Consider the following 21933-nt stretch of genomic DNA (forward strand, 5'->3'; position numbering starts at 1 on the left):
GCACTAAAATCATATTGTCAGCACTGTCTATTAAAACCATTCTATCAAATTAACAGGTTTCAAAACTTTCCTCTTGCATTACTTTTGAGTTACATAGTGGGCAACTATTGCCATTACAGCTCCTGCCGATACTGCAAACCAACTCTTCCTAGCTCTTCCTTGGCCAGCCTGCCTGGTAAAAGTGGCCTAAACCGATATGGTTGAGATCAAAATTTAAAAAAAAAAAAAAAAAAAAAAAAGACTGATTTAAAGACAAAAATAAAACAGTGTCCATTTTTTTGGTTTTATTTTTTTTCACAGACTGAAGTAAACAAGTATATAAAATATGACATTAAGGCGCACACTCCTGATCATGATTTTCCACACACTGCTTGTGAAAGGGTTGCCACCCCTTGTACCTGGCACAGCTATGTGAGAGCTCGGGGAATAGTCTCATCCATAGTGAACATTTAAGACAACCAGGGCCAAGTGTAACATTGACCCAATAAGCACAATCCTTGCCTCGGCTTATGCACGACTGTCTAAGAGGATGAACGGTGGAAGGGAGTAGGGTTATTGAGCACACAGTTTATAAAAGGTGCAGATTCATCGAGTTAAGACTGTATATGGCGGCCAGTGCGTGCTTATCCAGATCCATGAAACCATCTGTCAAGTAATGGCTGGGATGAAGTCTGGTAGTTGTCTGGTGCAGAATGTGCTTCACCCTCCAGGGGCGGCTCAGTTCAGGACTGGTTGTTGGTGAGGAATGATTTAGGCCAAGTCACATGTCTTTAACAAAAAAGGAACATATAACTATGTTGCTGAGCAGTCCATTCATTATTCTTCAGACCACTGGCCACTTGATGCATGGCCATTCACCCGGTTGGCCCCATTGCTGGATGTGTTATGGACTGATTTTGTGCCATTTATTGCTGCGTCCTCCTCTTCTGAGCTGCTTTCTATATCGCTGCGCTCATCTTTCAATGCCTGGCAAACAAAACAAAAATAAAATGCATTAATGGAGGATTATAGACATGAATTGGTTTCATATCAAAGCAGCTGTGAGAAAATGAAGCACCATTATTAGTAGTAGTCAGTCTGCATCCACACAGATCTATTCTCTATATATAAAGAATATGGCACTTAGTAACAGGGTTAGAAGTAAATATAGCCCAGTGTGCCAAGGTTGGATAGTGCTCCATCCATAGAGCTGGTAATGGCCACCTTCTATAGGCCTGGCCACTGGCATGCTTGTATGGGTGTGATCATGTATCATCTATGATCTCCTGGCGGTTGCTCTAAAGCTCCAAGGTGCAGCCAGATTTTTCAGTCTGTAAAGCAAAGCAACTTCATACTCTGGCACTGCCAATTGGCAGAGATACAAGATTCTGTATAATTATTAGAAATTATTATTATTTCTATTTAATATGAATACCTAGGACTCATTTTTATGGGATTGTTTCATCACATGTTGCAACCACTGTAACTGTAAACTAAGTGCAGCAAATTTGGCTCCAGGAACCCCTATGGCAAACATCTGACTTCTCTGTCAATCTGCTCTGCTATAGGCTGTACTGCACTGTGTTCATACAGATGGACAGCTGCTTGAGCCTGCCAAAAGAGGTGTTTGTCTGCCACTCTGGCCAAAACAAAAACCATCAATGCAAATGCACCATGGTCTCCATTATACAAGCACTGTGGAATATGCAGGACCTGAATGCATACGATTATATACAACTATATATTTTCTCTGCATTCTAAGGAAGCAATGAAAGCTGTGTCCATGTTGCCCCCATGTAGAGTGGCAGTGATTTTACAGGAGGGCAATATCATAAGCTGAAACGTGAAGTGTATATCCAACAGTCGATCCAGCAAACCTCAGTGCGCGCACACACACACACACACACAATAGGAGCCTGGATTGCCTTACCCATAATAAAAGAAATGTTGGACGTTTCATCACACATACATTGTGCCAAAAAATTCTGGTCCGATTCTAGGACTACATTTCCAATTATGTACATTAGTGCCAAGAATGACACTGAAGCAGAGCAACCAGTCTGCAATTGCACAAACAATAGAACTGTTCTGTTTAGGTGGAAAGACTAGTCTACAAGCCAAAAAAGTTTGCACAAGGTTTTTGTTTATGGCTAATGGAGTGAAATCCCAAGCGGGATACTGGACACATTAGGTAAACAAGTCCTTAAAGGATATCTGAGATGAATCACAAGTGCACCATCACCATTGTGAATCACAAGTGCACCATGTATAGAACTTATTTAGAGATGAGAGCAACTTTGATGCTCAAATCTAGGGATGGTCCGAACTGAGTTCGATTCGGGTTCGTACGAACCCGAACTCTCGGTAATGATTCCCGCTGTCTGCCCGCTCCGTGCAGCCTGGAATAGCTATAGGCTGTATCCCAGTTTTCCAGGTGGTCCTCCTGCTGTATCCACCCACTCCACGGAGCGGGCAGACAGCGGGAATCTGATGCCGAGCGTTCGGGTTCATACGAACCCGAACCTCGGAGGGTTCGGACCATCCCTACTCAAATCTGATTGTTTGGCATTGGACTCCCGGTGGCTGGAGAAGTTGAATGCAGCCCTAAGGCTGTCTGGAAGACATAAATACAACCATAGGCTTGCATCCAACTTCTTCAGCCACCAGTATTTCAATGCCGAACAATTAGCATGCTCAAGTTGCGCTCATATCTAGTCTAAGGTGGAGATTTATCAAACATGGTGTAAAGTGAAACTGGCTCAGTTGCCCCCAGAAACCATCAGATTCCACCTTTCATTTTCCATAGAACCTGTGAGGAATGATTTCATCTGATATCAAATGAGCAAAAGCAAAAAGGGAGGAAAAGCTGAGTGCTTATAACCAGAGTAGGCCGCCTGCTGGTCCCAATATTCCCAGGTACCCTTGGAATCAATGGTATCTGTACAGGAAGGGCCCCTGTTTGTTGCAGATCCACATCACAAACAGGAAGAGTTGATAGGTTCAATTCTTTGGAAAGCCATGACACCAGAATTTTTAGGATTTTCTACACCAGGCAGCCCTTTAATGCTGTAAGTCAGCAGGGATAAGGCAGTGAGTCGCCACGCTTTACTCTTTGGTGATTTTTACAACCAACACTTGCAGAATGGCAGTAGGTATGTGTCTATTGTCTTATATTAGCTTGATATTTTTTACCAGTTAAGACAATAGGCGCAGGCAAAGCCACCAAAAACACACAAAACCTTCACAATATTTAGCTTACAGCAAACCACACACGATATACAAAAACTGGCACGGCACAATCACAATGTGCACCTTCACTTGCAGCAAAATAGTGCTATATATGCTCATAGAACCTGTTCATGTACACTGGTGCAAGTGTATACAGACGAGGAAGACACAACCTTACAGTCATGCCACCCTCCCATATCGCAGCTGGTGTATACTGGTACCATGAAAACACTCCTGCTCGTTAATGAAACAATGACGCTTGTACAATGATGGTAAGGAGTTAGTATTATTTTCATGCCACAAATGTGGAACATAGGAAAGTAGAACAGATCCATTTCCAACAATTGGGAAGCACCTTGTCAGTCCAGTTTTAGATGTGCCGTATTAGACTAAGGTAGCTGGCAGTAAGATGAAGTGGAAGGGAGTTCTAATTCCACCATCAGCGATTTAGCTGCACAGTTCATGTACTTGCCCTGCTCCAAGCCTTCTCAGATCACATAACATGGCACCCTGTAGAAATTGTGACCAAGTTTCCCAATGGAGTTAAATTATAACAGCACACACACACACACACACACACACACACAAAACATCATAAGGTGGAGATGGTGGCAGTGGTGGTGGTGGGGTTACGAAATATAATACTGGACAGTAGGTGTTGCACTACTATAAACAACTGGGGGTGAATACAATACTCCCAGAGCTATTTAGGCCTGAGGAATTCTCCCTGTGGGCACAAAAAGGTATTTATTTACCAGGTGTGGAAGGATGGATCTGTTTGAACAGCTCCAGATGGACCATTAGAATAGCTCCGGAAAACACATGCAGGGAGAGTCTGGCTCGGCCAGACTATAAGAGCACCCATCTCACTGATCTGTGCTAGGCTATAGCACTGAATAGATCAGTATTAGCAATCTAATGATTGCTTATGAAAGGGCCCTAGGGGGACTAAAAAAAAAAAGTGTTAAAAAAAAAAAACAACTTGCCCATTTTTCAAATATAAAATTATAAACCAAAATAAAAATAAACATATTTGGTATCGCTGCATGTGGAATTGACTAATCTATTAAAATACACTATTCTTTATCCCACATGGTAAATGGCATAAACGTAAAAAAAATTAGAAACACTAAAATTGCAGATTTTAGGTTGCATCATACATCAGAAAAAAAGTTCATAAAAAAAAAAAAAAAAGGCCCATTAAAACCAAAATAATACCGTTAAACACTAACTCATGGCGCAAAAATAAGCCCTAATAAAACCCTGTAGATGGAAAAATAAAGATTATAGGGGTAAGAACAGAGGAATATAAAGCAAGTTAATTTTTAAGAAAAGGTTTAATTCTTTTTAAAGGAGACCTGTCACCCCCCGTGCCGGGGTGACAGGCTCCCGACCCCCTGTTACAGCCCCCTATACTCACCTGATCCCGTTTCCTGATCCGGTCGGGTCACGGAGATATCAGCGCCCGAAAGCCCAGCGCGCTCACAGGAGAGTCTGACGCTTATAGAGAATGAATGGGGAGTCCGGTGCTCCGTCATTCTCTATGGGCATCGGACTCTCCTGCGAGGGCGCTCATATCTCCGTGACCCGACCGGATCAGGAAGCAGGACCCGGCGGGATCAGGTGAATATAGGGGGCTCTAACGGGGGGGTCGGGAGCCTGTCACCCCGGCACGGGGGGATGACAGGTCCTCTTTAAAGTACTAAAGTAAAACAACCTATATATTGGCTATCACTGTAATCGCTCTCACCCACAGAACACAGAGAACCAGTCACTTTTACTAATTTCACCCTACAATGTTTTTTTTTCTGTTTCGTTTTATTACAAAATGGAAGAAGCCATGAGAAAGTAAAAATTAGTCCTGCAAAAAATAAGCCATCATATGGCTCTGTATATATATATAAAAAAAATAATAATCAAGGAGTTATGGGTGTTTGAAAATGAGGAGGAAAAAAAATAAAAAAATTAAAATGCAAAAATGAAAGTAAACCGAGACATAAGCTCTAGCTAATATATGATATACATCTTATAACGTATCAGGCACGTCAGACTAAGACTACATCAAAAAATTATATATGAGAGACCCCAAGTAAAAAATAATTCAATCATTGATTAACCAAAATAATGTTTATTTAATTAATCACAGAAGAACATATAAAAAAAAGACCTGGGGAGGTGGGAAACCACGCTGCTGAGACAAGTTATTTAAAGTGCCAATGCATCCATATACATAATATTGTAAACTATATACTATAATTCATCCAGCATAAAGTGCATGAGTAAAAAAGTGCTAGTGCCAATTGCTACAGCACGCCGATAGGAATCACATACATATAAACAAGTACATATGGATGACAATTAATGCTACAAATATGCAACACAGGTCCCAGTCCACTGGCCCCCCACCTCACACTCCAACTCCGTTTCGCAACGTTTCGTCATGTCAGACTAAGGCCTACCATTAGACACATGAAACACCTCTCTCTATAAACAGAACTAATAACCAGGTTGAATACAACTATATAACTAGAGAGAGGAGTATAGCTAAAGAGAAAATGTCCCTGCAAATTCGAATGGATCTGGGGGAGATGCTACTGTAGATTTGTAGAAATCCTATACAAAGGTTTCTAAAATTGTATGTAAGGGTATGTTCACACTGAGTAAAGATGGCGGAATTCCACGGCAGAGCTCTCGGCCTGCCTCTGTGTCCCACAGTGTCTCTGTGGGAGGGCTTGCGCACCTCTGCTCAAAGAATTAACATGTCAATTCTTTAAGCGCAGGAAGCAGAGGCGAGTGGGCCCTCCCACAGAGACACTGTGGGACACGGAGGCAGGCCGAGAGCTCTGCTGTGGAATTCCACCGCCATTACTCAGTTTGAACATACCCTTATAGTGTTGAACAAAGACCGGGTATAAAGTAGAGGTACTGCAATATTCAAATCATAGTATGACAATGCATGAGACAAATGATTGGGTTGGTGATCCTGATGTTTCATTCTGATGGGAGAGAAGAGGCACACTCATCTCTACAACTGACAGACACGTATACAACTATTTAGAGGAATTACACACTTTGCTATATGCATCTTGGACTGTCTATATCTATGCAACGGAATACTGGTCTCCATGACTGGCTTATCACTACAGGATGGTTGTCTGGTTTAAAGATGGTTTATTGTTGTTTTTGTTTAAAGTACATTACATATCATTACACACCTCTACATAAACATGTCATCACTGAAGCTATTGAAGTCATCTGGTAAAGCTTTTGCTCTGTTTACCTTGTGCAGCCATGCACAACTCAACCAGCCAGAATTACAGGACTTTCACGAGTGCAGGAGCAGCCGTCACATATCTGCACATTTACAAGCACTGCCTGACAGATCTATAGACATGCACGTAAAGTGCCCCTATAAGCCAATTCATGGAGGTGGGTGAATATGATGATCAGTGAGATGTCAACAATTAATTTAAAAAATCTAAACTGTTCTCATAAATTAAAAAAAAAAAGTTAAAACAAACCTTTTGATAAGGCTGGGTCCAATATGATATAATAGATCTCGCTACAAATCCGAGATAAATCCACAGCAAACTTACATGGACTATAGTGCATTTTGCTGCAGATTTACACAGTGAAATGGCGAAATCTATGTCGAAAGAGCCTCACTTTCACACAAGAATGGGCGAAATGTTACGGATTTGAAAATCTGCAGCATTCTCCGATTCTTTTCCTATACATGTGAATGAGGTTTTGACACCCCGTCCACCTGTCCTGTAAATTGCCACAGATTCGCACCACATCTCTGATACATTTGGACCCGGCCTGATCATTTGATGACCTGCAATATTAAAAGTATTACTCTGAAATGTGATGTGGAACTGCCGCTTAGTATGTAAGTATGGGATTTGATGGCACAGTGTTATGGTCGTGTCACACAGGTGGATTATCTATCCAATACACATTCCATCCATGGATCTGGGGATTATAGTCTGGGACACGGCTATGTAAAGGAAAGGATCACACACTGTCACAGCAGAACATGTGTACCCAGAGGCGGCCTTGTCGATAATCCACCCATGTCACATATGATGTTGGGTGCCCAGATTCATAGCCACAACCGCTCAACGCCGGTTCACTTTCATGAATTTGGGCTGCGGTAGTACGTGAAAATAAAGAGCATGCAGGAAGTGAAGGTAGAGCAAGCAGGAAGGTGGAAACAGCACAGAGAAAACTTACAGGCAAAGGGTGACATTTTCCAGTTCCAACCTGACACAGAGAAAAACGAGGGAGAGAAAGAGTGAGGCAGGGAGTGCAAAGACATCAGAAGCTCTCCTCCTAACACCATGTCAGGACAGAGCCGCAGTAGATAAGCACTAGTCCCATAAGATTAGAAATAGGAGAAGGAAAAATAGAAGATACAGCCAACAAGAGAAGAAAGATTTCTATTACACCCCCAAGGACTTTGAGAACACCCTACTACACATCTGCATTCAACCTACCTTTCCCTTTGTCAGAGACTTGTACGCGATACGGATGATGAGGAAAGACCAGATGACGTGCAGAACTTGTAGGATTGACAAAAGTCCATTGAACAGCCACCATGAGGGATAAGGACCGATCAGCTCCCAGCTCTCGAACATTGTTGTATTTAATATCCTGCAAATAACACAATTTATTAATCAGAATCAATATAACCGGAACCTAAAACTTCACAACAGGCAGAATGTTTAGTAAGTTTCCAGCTTGGGTTATCGCTGTGCCAGAAGTACAAGGCTCAGCATGGGAAATGTTACGACGCCCACATAAGACTAACATTTATAGATGAAACAATATGCTTGATAATGTCTCCTGAGTAGCAGCCCACGTCTGTTCTCCGGGGTGTCTGACAAAGTCATTATACATGCTTATTGTCAGGGGGCATGGCACTTAATCTAAAGCTGGGGCTCCTACAGTGCCGGAGGACCTTCCCTTGATGTAGTTCAATATCACAGTGGCTTGTCCAAGAATTTATCAATGTACGCAGCAGAAAACTGGTGGAGAAGCATTTTTTCTTTTGCAAAATGAAGCTTCTTTTCTACACCCCCCCCCCCAAACATCTGTTTAAAGAGGCCAACCACATATGTTTTCAGAATGAGGGGAGGATATAATGAGACATAGAATAGAATTGCAAGTAAGATCATGGGGGGTTCAACCTCTATACTCCCCGCTAAATGAAATGTTTTCGGATTTTAACACATTTAAGAGGAGTTGTCTGGCAAGCAGAAGACAGCTAAAGCCTTCTGCTCACCGGCACTGACCCTGAAGGCTAAGTTATGATCAATGAATACGGGTGTGTTTCTTAATGTCCAATAGCTATATAGGAGACACTGTGCAGGTGAAAATTAGTCACAGCTCCCCTACCATGTGAGAAGGCTTACTTTCAATATGTGGAATTTCAGAAAAGAGCACCTGCAATTAGAAGGCGTTAGGCTACAAGGCCTTTTTACACAGGGCGGTTATTATCGAGTGCTGCTAGAAATGCTCAGCCACCGGATATTCGGCCTTTGTAAAGGGGCCAGCGATCAGTGAGCAACCGCTTGCTCGATGGCTGATTTGATATTTTGTACAGCCGGTAAAATCATTATCAGCCGCACATCTCTGTCTAGACAAGACATGTAAGGCTGATAATACATTTAAATGCAGCAATTGTCTAATTGCACATTGTAATGCTGCGTTTACACACAGAGATTTATCTGACAGATTTTGGAAGCCAAAGCCAGGAATGGATTTGAAAATAGGATAGATCCCAGTCTTTCCTTTATGACCTGATCCCTGTTTATAGTCTGCTCCTGGTTTGGGCTTCAAAGATCTGTCAGATAAATCTGTCTGTGTAAACGCACCATTAAGGTGTTGCAAATGAGCGCCGTTCTGATCAATGCTTATTAGCGGCCACACATTGGGTCATGTTAAAGGGCCCTTACATGCTGATTATGCTATGGGTTTAAAAAAAAAATGTATTGGGAGAATCTATGCAGAAATGTGCAAATTTTCTCCACACTGAAAAATCCACAATGGGGATCGAACAGATTTGTTCAGTGGGGGTGGAAGTATTTACCATAGAAATTCGCTAGGAGATGAATTCAACTGTGCAGATCTGGACACAGAAATGGGTGCGGATTCTGCATCCAACTCCATGGATCTGAGCCATGTGAACATGCCCTCTCTTTCAGATGACTATCATTGAAGTCTATTAAAATAAGCTTTATTTACTAGATCCAGACAACCATTTCAAGTACGAAGGAGTCACAGGATTTATGTAAATATTTAGAAAGCTACTTACCACGTTGGAAACACAACAAGTCTCGTGGTAACAAACATCAGCCCAAACATCATGAAGAAGCCGTCGCATATTCTCTGGTACTTTGCATAATTTGACATTTTTGCTGCCTTTTAGGGGAAAAAAAAAAAAAACCATTAAAAAAGTTCATTTACCCTACTTATAATTTGCATTGTGTTGTACTTGCAACGATCTGGGAAGTCTTCCACTATATAGGTATGTTCACGCTGAGCAAATACGGCGGAATCCCACCGTGCTCAGTGTCCCACTGTGAATGTATGAGGGCGCGCGCTCCTCTACGGCAGCTGCGGAGGAGTGCACCCTCTCCAATTGAGTTGATATGACACACTGAGGCAGGCGTAATTCCGCGGTGGAGAGTTCCGCCGTGGAATTCCGTCTATTTTACTCTTCTTTTATTCTTCCTAGCAGTGGTCTCTGCAGGTCATTATCTATTTCCCTGTAATGGCGTGTTTATACAGACTAACTAGAGGTAAGCCTTTGCTCATCTCTAATAGTAACATACCTCCAACAGGAAATCGGAAGCGTCGTGCAGGCACATCACCAGGGTCCCCACACGCACCATGTTATTAACATAGGAAAACGATATAAGGCCAACAGTGGCCAAATGATGAATAAACATTATTAAAAAGTCCTGTCAAGAAAGAAGATGGCACAATCAGACATGGAAACAAAGTCACAAACACACATCTACATTCTGCTGATAATGCGGATGTGAGGGTAATAGTAGAGCAATTGTCATTTCACCTTGGGTCAAGGAATCGGACATGTGACTGTCAGAAGCAACAAGTGTATTCAAATAAAGGAAGGCATTGACTCTATTGTGTTACAGCTAAACCATTCTGTCCCTTCAGTGTCGCTCATTAGATCTCATGTGGTGGCTGCCATAGTGTGCTTCCTCTGATAAACCATTTATTTACACACAAGGGCATGAAGCCCCTCCACTACATACCAGACATACACAGAATAGAGAGGAGAGGGCTCAAATCAAAGAGTACATTGGGAAAGACTTGTAAGAAATGCATCTTAGAATTTCCAATTTGTGAGTGATCCCAATCTTTATGAGAATATTTGCCATGTCCCCATGGGTCTGTGCAGTAACGTGAAAAATTTAAAGGGAACCAATAAGCACAATTGTGCTGATTTAGCACAAAAAAAAATGGTAAGCAGGCCTCCTACCATATCTTGGGCTCCTTCTCGTGCTATGCAGGGATGGGTGACAGGCAAAGAGGCCTGTTAGAGGCCTCTTTGCCTGTCAATCATTCCTGCAGAGCGCGCTGACAGGTAGAAAGCAGTGACTAGTCACACCCCAGGTGACTAGTTCACGGCTCTCATTTTGCTGCGATGTAAAGTATGTAACGTTGTAATGTTTGCTGCATTGTAAAGCTACCAAGAAAGGACCCAGAGATTTGGTGGGAGCCCTGCTTACCACATCTCTTCAGCCATTCTGGGAGCTTATTTCGCATACTTGTGCTGATTGGTCTTCTTTAAACAGTTTCAAAGCTCCAGGCATCATAAAGAATCATGTGGTTGGGAGCTCCATGGTCCAGTACACAGCATGGACCGTATATTGTAGACTTGTAAATTGCCCCTTATACTTGGGGCAAAGTCCAAATCCACATCATATATGCAGCATTTCAATCCCAAGTGAACACACTCTTAAAGTGGATCTGTCATCAATATGCCGTCTGTCTAGATCCAACATAAGTGCCTGGCAGCAGCTCCACATTCTGGATCCTCTTCCCTTATGACATTCATATACCCCAATAGATGATCTAAAAAGGAGTTTTGACAATTTTTGCCTAAAGTAAATGAATATAGTTTCCTAATGTCTCATGTATTTAAAAAAAAAACAAAAAAAAACACACACACACACACAAACACATTCTCTTCCATTTCAATAATATGTCACAACTATGTATAATAGTATAAGGTTATGGTGGAGTCACAATGCTTGACAATGTACACTACAGGCCATTAGGATTTTTGCTCTTCATAATAAGGAACCGGTTGCCTTGAATTATTGAGACATGAGGGTAAGAGATGAAGAAAGAATGTGGTTGTGCCCTATTAGCTTCAATTACAGCTGGGGAATAGAGGAAACGTAGTCACAAGATCGCTGTACGCTGTCCTGTTCTAGCATGAAGCAGGATATACACTGCACACTGTTTGCAGAGGGCAACTAAGCAGAAACTTCACACAGCTATAAGCTGCACCATGTTCTATCACGCCTGCACCAGATAGAAGAACTAGATGATATCTCCAAGCGTTCTTTAAGTGTGATAAATAACCTTCGCCCTCAAGGGTCAATGAGCATAAACAGACAAGTTTTTCCACTATAAGAAAGCACATAATAGAAGATGTTCCCATACACGTCTTACACCAATACATGAAACTAGCAGCAAATGTGTTCAGTAACAGGTGAAAATAAAAATCCCCTAAGCCAGTCTTCCCAAATGCTGTTAAATGCACGTGTCCAAAACCACACTAATGTTGCCACACAAGGGCAATGTTAGAAGATTATAGCAATCTAGTTCAAATTTCATTTGTGCTGTTATAACTATTATTGTCTCCCAGTATGCTACCTACCCACAGGCCTTAGGACATATGAATGGCACAGGGTGGGCCTAGGATATATACCAGATAATGCAGTCGACGCTAGTTATGCTACAGGGTGAGGGAAGGGAAAGTAGTATCAAATATCCAAAAGTGGACATGTACTTAAAGTGTCACTGTCGTTTCAATTTTTTTTTTTGCAGAAATTGATAGTACAGGTTTTAAGAAACTTTGTAATTGGGTTTATTAGGCAAATATGCCATTATCTGCTTTCAAAAAGACTTTCCCCAGCCCCACCCCCTTCCTCCTCTTTCTCAATCACTGCTCATTATCAGGAAATCTCGACTCTTTTACACAGTCAGGCCCTGTCTGTTCTATGGACAGGGGAGGGGGGAGGAGGGAGATTAGTCGCCAGCAGAGCAGACAACAAAGTATTACACAGCGGGACCTGTGTGAAAGCCAGTATTTAGAGGTCAGTGCTGACTGTCAGAGGAGATAGCCGGTGATGGCTGTAAATTAACTTTTTTGTCCTGTTTTGGTGCCCATCTCCCTCCACCCCTCCCCTCTCCATAGAGAACAATGAAGACAGGGGGGAGGGCTTCAAACTGCTTTTTCATGATAAAAATTGCATTTTCGGTTAATAAACCCAATTACAAAGTTTCTTAAAATCGCCTGTACTAAAATTTAAACAACAGCGACACTTTAAAGTTCAGAACGACACATTAAGGGCACAAACACACACACCGTATATACAGCAGATACGCAGCAGATTTGATGGTGAAGACTTGATGCTGTGTTCAGTTATTTAGATCTAATTTGCTGCGTATCTGCTGCGTATCACAGCAGTAAATACACTGCGTATACGGTGTGTGTGTTTGTACCCTTAGGCTGCATTCACATGTTTATATGCCAGAAAAAAAAAAATGCACAGATCCACATAGGACTCAGACACATTGTGATTCCAGATTTAAAGCAAAAGAAGTAGATGACATAGCACTGTATAAAAAACACAGAGTGGATGTGCTCGAAACGCAAAATGGAAGAAATGGATTCCATGCAGCCCAATAAAATCAAAGGGCATGTCAGGCTCTATGCTGGCTTCCCATTTTGACAGCTTACCGACATAGAGCCTGACAAAAGGGCAGAAACATGATGTGAAAGGGGCCTCACAGTTCACAATTTCTCATTCTTTCAGGAACTGCTAGAAGGACATGTATCTGCACTATGGTATGTGGCCAGAGGACGTGACTAAGTAAAGAAAACTGTAAATCTATCCAAAACTATTCTTTACTGTAACTATAACACCTGCTTCTTTCTCCCTTTTTAGCCAGTGCAGTAAAACTACAGAAGTGCTACATTATTTTCAGAAGACAGAATGTACTGGAACTCCCACCGAATGGTATGAGTCACCTAAAGCTCATTTCTTATTTCCTCTTTGCCGCTTTGTTCTACAGATGAATCTAATCCGAGGGACCACAATCTATTCCAGGCTATTAAAGAGAATGCATGATGCAAGGCTGAGAGAACGTAAGCACACTAGGGGAAGACTTCCAAATCCTGACGTACTTGCCCCTAGTTATGACATTTTCAAATGGGTGTCTAATCTAATAAAGTAAAGATATATTACTAACAGCATCACTTTATGACTGGTTGGAATCTGAACTCCTGGACCCAAACACTTTCAATGGAATACAGGGAAAGATTAAAGCTGCTATATTGTATGGTGTAGAGGACGACAGAGAAATGTTGGCTAAGGGATCGTTTATCCAACAGTTATTGAAGGTGTATAGCCACTTTAAAGCAAATGTAACATCAGTACATTTGCTTTAAGGCCCCGTTCCCACTGAGCAAAGCTAGCGGAATTCCGCGACGGAATTGTCCGCCGCGGAATGCCGTTAGCCTCCCGCTCATAATGGGACTCTATGGGAGGCGCGCGCTGCTGCTCTATACGCGCTGAAGAATGAACATGTTCATTCTTCAGCGCGGACAGGGCAGGAGCGCGCGCCTCCCATAGAGTCCCATTATGAGCGGGAGGCTAACGGCATTCCGCGGCGGACAATTCCGTCGCGGAATTCCGCTAGCTTTGCTCAGTGGGAACGGGGCCTAAGTCTTGCACATTAATAGAACGGCGCCGGCAAGCCGATGCTCCAATTTTAAACTGTGGCCCAGTTCCCACGCATTAAAATCATACGTATACACTCCGACCGGGATTCCATGCAGATAATGTCAATTACGCATCATAGATCGGCGGGGGGTTTCCTCCCACTGGGGGCGGGCCAGCCAGTCTTCAGTACTTTAGCCCTGTTGGAGCTTGGTAATAGACAGGTGCCGTGCGCGGGAACCGGGCAGCAGTCCAAAAAAAAGGGACCACACTGGCTCTCCCGCATCGGCACTGTTCTATTCATGTGCAAAACTTTAAGCAAATGTACCATCATAGATGGCGAGTTGAAAGACGGGCCCAGAAGATACATATCCTTGCAATAGGACATCGTTCATGAAATAGTAAACACCCACTTGGCGTAACAGAAAGTTGAAAAGATATTGGCTGTTCGCTTCGGGAGCAAAGTTAGACCTCCATACGTGTGGCCTTCAGGGGCTGGTATAACATGTAAAAACCTCAAATACTCAGGTTTTCTACTTACAAGTGGCAAATAGCAAGTTATGACTTAGACCAGTGGCGTAACTACCAGGGTCGCAGCGGTCGCCGCTGCGACCCGGCCCGCCACAAGGGGGGGCCCGCGGGGCCCCTGAGGCCCCCCCTCATCAATCCCTCTTGTGACCGCAAGCAACATTGTGTTGCTTGCGGTCACAAGAGGCCGCCTCCGTCTGCCCCGCATCATGCGCTGCTGCCGGGGGTGTCGCGTCCTATCCCCGGCAGCGTGCGCATCATAGAGTTCCCTGTGTGCCTGTTACCTCCGGCACAGGGAGCGCACATTAGAGACGCTCCCTGTGCTGGAGGTCTCAGCACAGGGAACTCTATGATGCGCACGCTGCCGGGGATAGGACGCGACACCCCCGGCAGCAGCGCATGATCCGGGGCAGACAGAGGCTGAAGAAGAAGATCGCCGGGGGAGCGCATTGATAGGTGAGTTGTGTGTGTTTTTTTTATTTGTTTTCATAAAGGAAATAGGGGGCTATCTATAGGAGGGAGGGGGAGAGGGGGACATTTATAAAGGGGGGGGAGGTGGCCATCTATAAAGGGGGGCAAGAGAGGGGACCATCTATAAGGGGGGGAGGGGGCCATCTAAAGGGGGGGAGGGGACCATCTATAAGGGGGGGGGAGAGGGGACCATCTATAAGGGGGGAAGAAGGGGACCATCTATAAGGGGGGGAGAGGGGGACCATCTATAAGGGGGGGAAGAGGGGGACCATCTATAAGGGGGGGAAGAGGGGGATCATCTATAAGGGGGGGGAAGAGGGGGATCATCTATAAGGGGGGGAAGAAGGGGACCATCTATAAGGAGGGGGGTTAGTGGGCCATCTATAAGGGGGGAAGGGCCAACTATAGCAGAGGGGGGCATCTATAAGGGGGGGAAGGGGCCATCTATAGGAGAGGGGGCTATCTATAGGGGGGCAATATATATAAGGGGGGGAAGGGGCCATCTATAAGGGAGGCATATATAAGGGGGGGAAGGGGCCATCTATAAGGGGGGCATCTATAAGGGGGAGAGGGGGCAATCTATAAGGGGGGCAACATAGGGGGAGAGGGGGCCATCTATAAGGGGGTATACACAGAGGGGGCATCTATAAGGAGGCTACATAGTAGGAGGCATATACTATAAGGGGGGATACACAGAGGAGGACCATCTATAAGGAGGCTACATATAGGGCATAAACTATAAGGGGGTCACATAGAGTCAGCCTAACCACTAAATGGGGGCATAAAGGGGCCAATAAAAATGTGCAGTTTGTAGAGAGATGAGGATGGTGTCAGTGTGAGGAGCCTAATATGTCTGTCTGGCAGATTCTGTGGATTCGTGGCTCGGAGAAGTTCATGATGGCCCAGGACGGATGGAGAAGAAGATGAAAAGGGTAGAACTCCGATCAGAGAAGACGTCCCCTGTAAGTCACCGGATATAACTGCACTGTAATGTATATGGTGTATAGAGCCTGTGTGGAGCTGCGTCCACCTCTATATGACTGGATGCGGTGATACGTGTACAGTGGATGTTATTCAGTAGCAGCGGTGGTGTTAGTAGGTGGTGGTAATAGTCAGTAGCAGAGGTGGTGTTAGTCAGTATGTGGTGGTGTTAGTAGCAGCGTTGGTGTTAGTCAGTATGTGGTGGAATTATTTGTTACTTGTTATCTGGTACTGTGTTTTATTGGTCTTAGTATACAGGATTTGGTCAGTAACAATATGACGGTAATATGTATGGTGATAATATTTCTCTTCCTATCTTTCTTATATGCTGGTGTTATTGGTAATATCTGTCTCGGTGTATATATATATATATATATATATATATATATATATATATACACACCAATAGGGGGGGGGGGGCCCAAGTTGACCTTTCGCACCAGGGCCCAGGAGTCATTAGCTACGCCCCTGACTTAGACTCTGATAAGTCTTACCTTGCGCTTGATATCTGTAAATTGGGAGAACATTAGGGACCAGTAAAACGCCAACTCTTGAATATAATAATAGTACAGGCCCATTGTGAGCGGCTGTTAAGGAAATGAATAGAAGGAGAAGTTAGACACGCTGAAAATTTTAAATCTAATGTAACCAAATATAACACATACTATTAATGGAGCGACAAAAGGTAACAATGGTTCCACTATATACAGGAACAGGTTTCTATCTATAATACTACATAGTGCAGCAGTGTGCAATATTTTGGCTTTAAAAGCAAAATAAATTATCAGTGGTGTGAACAGAGACTTGCAGCAGCTTTTTCTTACTAAGGACTTCAAGGGTTTTTCTGAAAGTAAAGCTTCATTAATTATAATGCCTATTTCAGCCACTTTATTGTAATTCATTATAAACTCACCGGCCACTTTATTAGGTACACCTGTCCAACTGCACGTTACCACTTAATTTCTAATCAGCCAATCACATGGCGGCAACTCAGTGCATTTAGGCATGTAGACATGGTCAAGACAATCTCCTGCAGTTCAAACAGAGCATCAGTATGGGGAAGAAAGGTGATTTGAGTGCCTTTGAACGTGCCATGGTTGTTGGTGCCAGAAGGGCTGGTCTGAGTATTTCTGAAACTGCTGATCTACTGGGATTTTCACGCACAACCATCTCTAGGGTTTACAGAGAATGGTCCGAAAAAGAAAAAACATCCAGTGAGCGGCAGTTCTGTGGGCGGAAATGCCTTGTTGATGCCATAGGTCAGAGGAGAATGGGCAGACTGGTTCGAGCTGATAGAAAGGCAACAGTGACTCAAATAGCCAACCGTTACAACCAAGGTAGGAAGAAGAGCATCTCTGAACGCACAGTACGTCGAACTTTGAGGCAGATGGGCTACAGCAGCAGAAGACCACACCGGGTGCCACTCCTTTCAACTAAGAACAGGAAACTGAGGCTACAATTTGCACAAGCTCATCGAAATTGGACAGTAGAAGATTGGAAAAACGTTGCCTGGTCTGATGAGTCTCGATTTCTGCTGCGACATTCGGATGGTAGGGTCAGAATTTGGCGTCAACAACATGAAAGCATGGATCCATCCTGCCTTGTATCAACGGTTCAGGCTGGTGGTGGTGGTGTCATGGTGTGGGGAATATTTTCTTGGCACTCTTTGGGCCCCTTGGTACCAATTGAGCATTGTTGCAACGCCACAGCCTACCTGAGTATTGTTGCTGACCATGTCCATCCCTTTATGACCACAATGTACCCAACATCTGATGGCTACTTTCAGCAGGATAATGCGCCATGTCATAAAGCTAGAATCATCTCAGACTGGTTTCTTGAACATGACAATGAGTTCACTGTACTCAAATGGCCTCCACAGTCACCAGATCTCAATCCAATAGAGCATCTTTGGGATGTGGTGGAACGGGAGATTTGTATCATGGATGTGCAGCCGACAAATCTGCGGCAACTGTGTGATGCCATCATGTCAATATGGACCAAAATCTCTGAGGAATGCTTCCAGCACCTTGTTGTATCTATGCCACGAAGAATTGAGGCAGTTCTGAAGGCAAAAGGGGGTCCAACCCGTTACTAGCAGGGTGTACCTAATAAAGTGGCCGGTGAGTGTAAATCTGCTTGTTATCAGCAAGTGAGAATCCAGAGGCTGGAAACAGGTCCAGTCCTGCTCACAGCTGAGAGGTGGATCCTCTTTTATGCAGTCTAGACAATGCTCTGTGAGCTAAATACATTCACAGCACAGATCTTGCTCATGTCCTGGTGATAAGGCATTGGGAGAAGAAAAAAAAAAAAAAAAAAAAAGTACAGCTGCATGAAGTTAGTGAAGCCTTTTGGCATCATCTGGATTTGTGCATTTATTACTTATTAAAATATGTTGTCACAATTCGTTCGTAAGCTCGGCAATCTGCTTATCAGCCAGCTGTCTGTACCACTCCGCCCAGGGTGCCTGTAAAAGCTGGATCCATTCCTGGGAGAAGTTTTCCCAGGACTGGATTCAGCTTTTCCAGGCACCCGGGCTGGAGCAACATGGACTTCAAAAGCAGCAGGCTGATAAGCAGATTGCCAACTTACAAGTGATTTGCTTCGTTTGTACAGTAAATTCGCTCATCGCTTGTCACAATTATAGACAAAGACAATCTAACTAATCTACTAAGACACAAATCGTTGTAGTGAGACCAGGGAGTAAACCTCAACAGTGCAGAAAGAATAGAAAAAGCTTTCACATTCAGCACCTTTCAAACATCCACTTCATATACTTAATTGATTTCGTCCAAACGGTTTTATAAAAGGATTAATACGTTTTCAATAAGGCTTCTGCCGTGGTTAAAAGGGGTAACTTTGGCAAAATAAAATAAACAAAAATCTTTCAAATCAACTAGTGTCAGGAAAGTTATATAGATTTTTAATTTATTTCTCTTTAAAATCTCAAGTCTTCCAGTACTTATCAGCGGCTGTATGTCCTGCAGGAAGTGGAGTATTCTTTCCAGTCTGAGAGGTTTTCTATAGGATTTGTTATGCTATGGACAGTTCCTGACATGGACAGAGGTGGCAGCAGAGGGCACTATGTCAGACTGGAAAGAATACACCACCTCCTGCAGGACATACAGCAGCTCATAAGTACTGGAAGATTTAAGATTTGTAAATAGAAGTAAACTACAAATCTATATAACTTTCTCACACCAGTTGATTTGAAAGAATTTTTTTTTCAACGTAGTACCCATTTAAAGTTGTCTTTGCTTTACAAGATCCTATCAGGATCAGTTCTGCCCTATTGAAAAGCAAAATTTTTCATTATACAATGAAGTTCTCTAGTCCATTTTTTCTCCCTTTCAATTGCTGATAAGATAAAGGAAGAAGTCCAGGACTTCATAGATCTGTGCCCACTGCTATCTTAGTAGAACTGATGAGAGAACAGGAAGGGAGAAGTAGATATATGGTCTGTTTTCCCTTGTGTCAGACTGTCCTTGTGAAGTTACTGCTGTTCTGTAACCTGCACCACTAGGTTATTGGTCTTACAATGGTCCATTGTAATGAACAGGGCTTCAGGGAACAAGGAGGACGAGGGAGGAGAATTTGTGGCAAGAATAGCAATTTATTAAAGCAACATTTTAACCACCAGGCAGTCTACACTATTGCCAGTTTGGGTTGTTCAGATGAAGGTGCAGCATCTCTACCTGATAGGGGTAGTTGTACCAGCACTGTCGTGTATCCCAGAACCAAGGTGTCTGTAGAATTAAAAAGAGAAAATTATCATAAAAGCATCACGTATAAACACACGCAAGAGTACAACATTCTATAGTGTTTGTCTTTCATTAACAGTATAAAAGAGTGTTCAAGAGTATCTGTCATTATACATGTTATAGAGACATGTAAAAGTTTTGATCAGTCCTGGTCTGTAACATGTCGAAAAAAAAATTCTAGTGACAAAAACTAGCTAAAAAAAATAAAGTCCTCTTTAGGATTGTAAATGAGTGGATTAATTTTTTTTTTGTTGCTGAGAGGATTAACCGATCAGTAGATCACAGGGAATCTGGATGTATGAACCCCCAGTCATCAACTGTAAATGGTTGAAGTGTTAGATTTCCCAGCAGCGACCCCCAAAGGAGAAAGACAGATCCTCCGCAGCAGGCAGAGCATGTTATTGGCAGCAGCTTTCGGCTTCCACCAGTAGATGAGGGGATAAAACATTGCAGCCGTTATATATCAGAATTGTTTATTGATTCAAACCACTTCAACTTTAGGCTGGGTTCACACTACGTATATTTCAGTCAGTGTTGTGGTCCTCATATTGCAACCAAAACCAGGAGTGGATTGAAAACACAGAAAGGCTCTGTTCACACAATGGTGAAATTGAGTGGATGGCCGCCATATAACAGTAAATAACGGCCATTATTTCAATATAACAGCCGTTGTTTTACAATAACAGCAAATATTTAAATTAAAACAACGGCTGTTATAGTGAAATAATGGCAGTTACTTACTGTTATATGGCGGCCATCCACTCAGTTTCAACATTGTGTGAACAGATCCTTTCTGTGTTTTTAATCCACTCCTGGTTTTGGTTGCAATATATGGACCACAATACTGACTGAAATATACGTAGTGTGAACCCAGCCTTAAGGAGCGTTAACACAAAGATTTATCCAATACAGTTTGTAAGCCAAAGTCAGGAATAGATTTGAAAAGGGGAGAAATCTCAGTGTTTCCTTTATGACCTGTTCCCTGCTTATAGTCCATTCCTGGCTTTGGCTTCAAAAATCTGTCCGATAAATCTCACAGCATTAGTCGCATCACTTATTCTAACCATGTTTAAGACCATTTAAAGTCCCCTTGCTTAGTCCATAATACCGGCATCCCACGTGTTCACTGAAGGATGTAAAAGAGTTAACAGCCGGTGGTGTACACACGCGGCACAAAATGTTTAATTAGCAGACAGGAAGCATCTGCACTTTGAACTTGGCAAGTGTAAGCGCAAAGAAAAAAATACCATGTATTGCTTCCAGTTAGAAGGTTAGTCTGCCAGGCAAAGGATTACACATGGTGTAGTTTATTCTATCAAATCAAGTAAAAGTTGCCAATTTCCATTCACTGTCAAAACTTGGTCTTCTTTTCTGAAAACAATGAGGATATCACAAGCCTTGTGTCAGCCGACACATTGTGAAAGTATGGTCCTGGAACTTGGCAGTGGATTTCTGCCAGTTTATTGTAGAATCCCTGTTCTGGGAGCGTGATTGATGTGCATGCGGACTACTTACCGTCCAAAGAAACCATATTCCATAGGAAAAGATATATAGATAAAATATAAACCTCCACCTAGAAAGAAAACAAAAGGTAAAAATGATCATTTGATCAAAAGCATATAAGCAAGAAACTAATTTTCTGGCTACAAATAAATAAATAAAAACCGCTTTCAGATTTACTATTCATTTTATGTACCGACTCTGTAAAACATGTTCTTTCTAGGGCTTAGTACATGTGAAATCTGCATTACCATAACCTGGGAACATCCAAGTTATGTCGATTAGTTAGATAACCAGAAAGGAAAATCTATGTGATAACGGCAACACCTTAATCTAATAAAACATATGCCACACCCAGCAAGCGTCCAAAGACAATGCAATAACGCGGAAAAAAAGAAAGAAAAAAAAATAATGGAGAAAGGTTTAATGGACAGGGGGAATTGTCTTGAGGATTTTGTTGCATTAGCACCAGCACATTCAGTCTCTGGTTTTTCAGT

At 42.8% G+C, this 21933-nt stretch overlaps 1 protein-coding gene across 1 annotated transcript in view; it reads right to left on the reverse strand.

The window, feature by feature from the left end:
- Positions 1-269: 269 nt before the first annotated feature.
- Positions 270-21933, reverse strand: part of CERS5 (ceramide synthase 5) — a 43369-nt gene continuing 21705 nt past the window's right edge. The window contains exons 4-10 of the mRNA XM_069970008.1: positions 21452-21509; positions 19871-19921; positions 16673-16765; positions 10047-10175; positions 9527-9633; positions 7707-7863; positions 270-966 (exon numbers count right to left, since the gene is read on the reverse strand). Of these exons, the coding sequence (XP_069826109.1) occupies positions 817-966; positions 7707-7863; positions 9527-9633; positions 10047-10175; positions 16673-16765; positions 19871-19921; positions 21452-21509 (745 nt within the window). The 3' untranslated portion in view covers positions 270-816. The remainder of the gene's footprint in view (positions 967-7706; positions 7864-9526; positions 9634-10046; positions 10176-16672; positions 16766-19870; positions 19922-21451; positions 21510-21933) is intronic.

The sequence above is a fragment of the Dendropsophus ebraccatus genome, chromosome 5 (genome assembly GCF_027789765.1).
Source record: "Dendropsophus ebraccatus isolate aDenEbr1 chromosome 5, aDenEbr1.pat, whole genome shotgun sequence".
Taxonomy (NCBI): domain Eukaryota; kingdom Metazoa; phylum Chordata; class Amphibia; order Anura; family Hylidae; genus Dendropsophus; species Dendropsophus ebraccatus.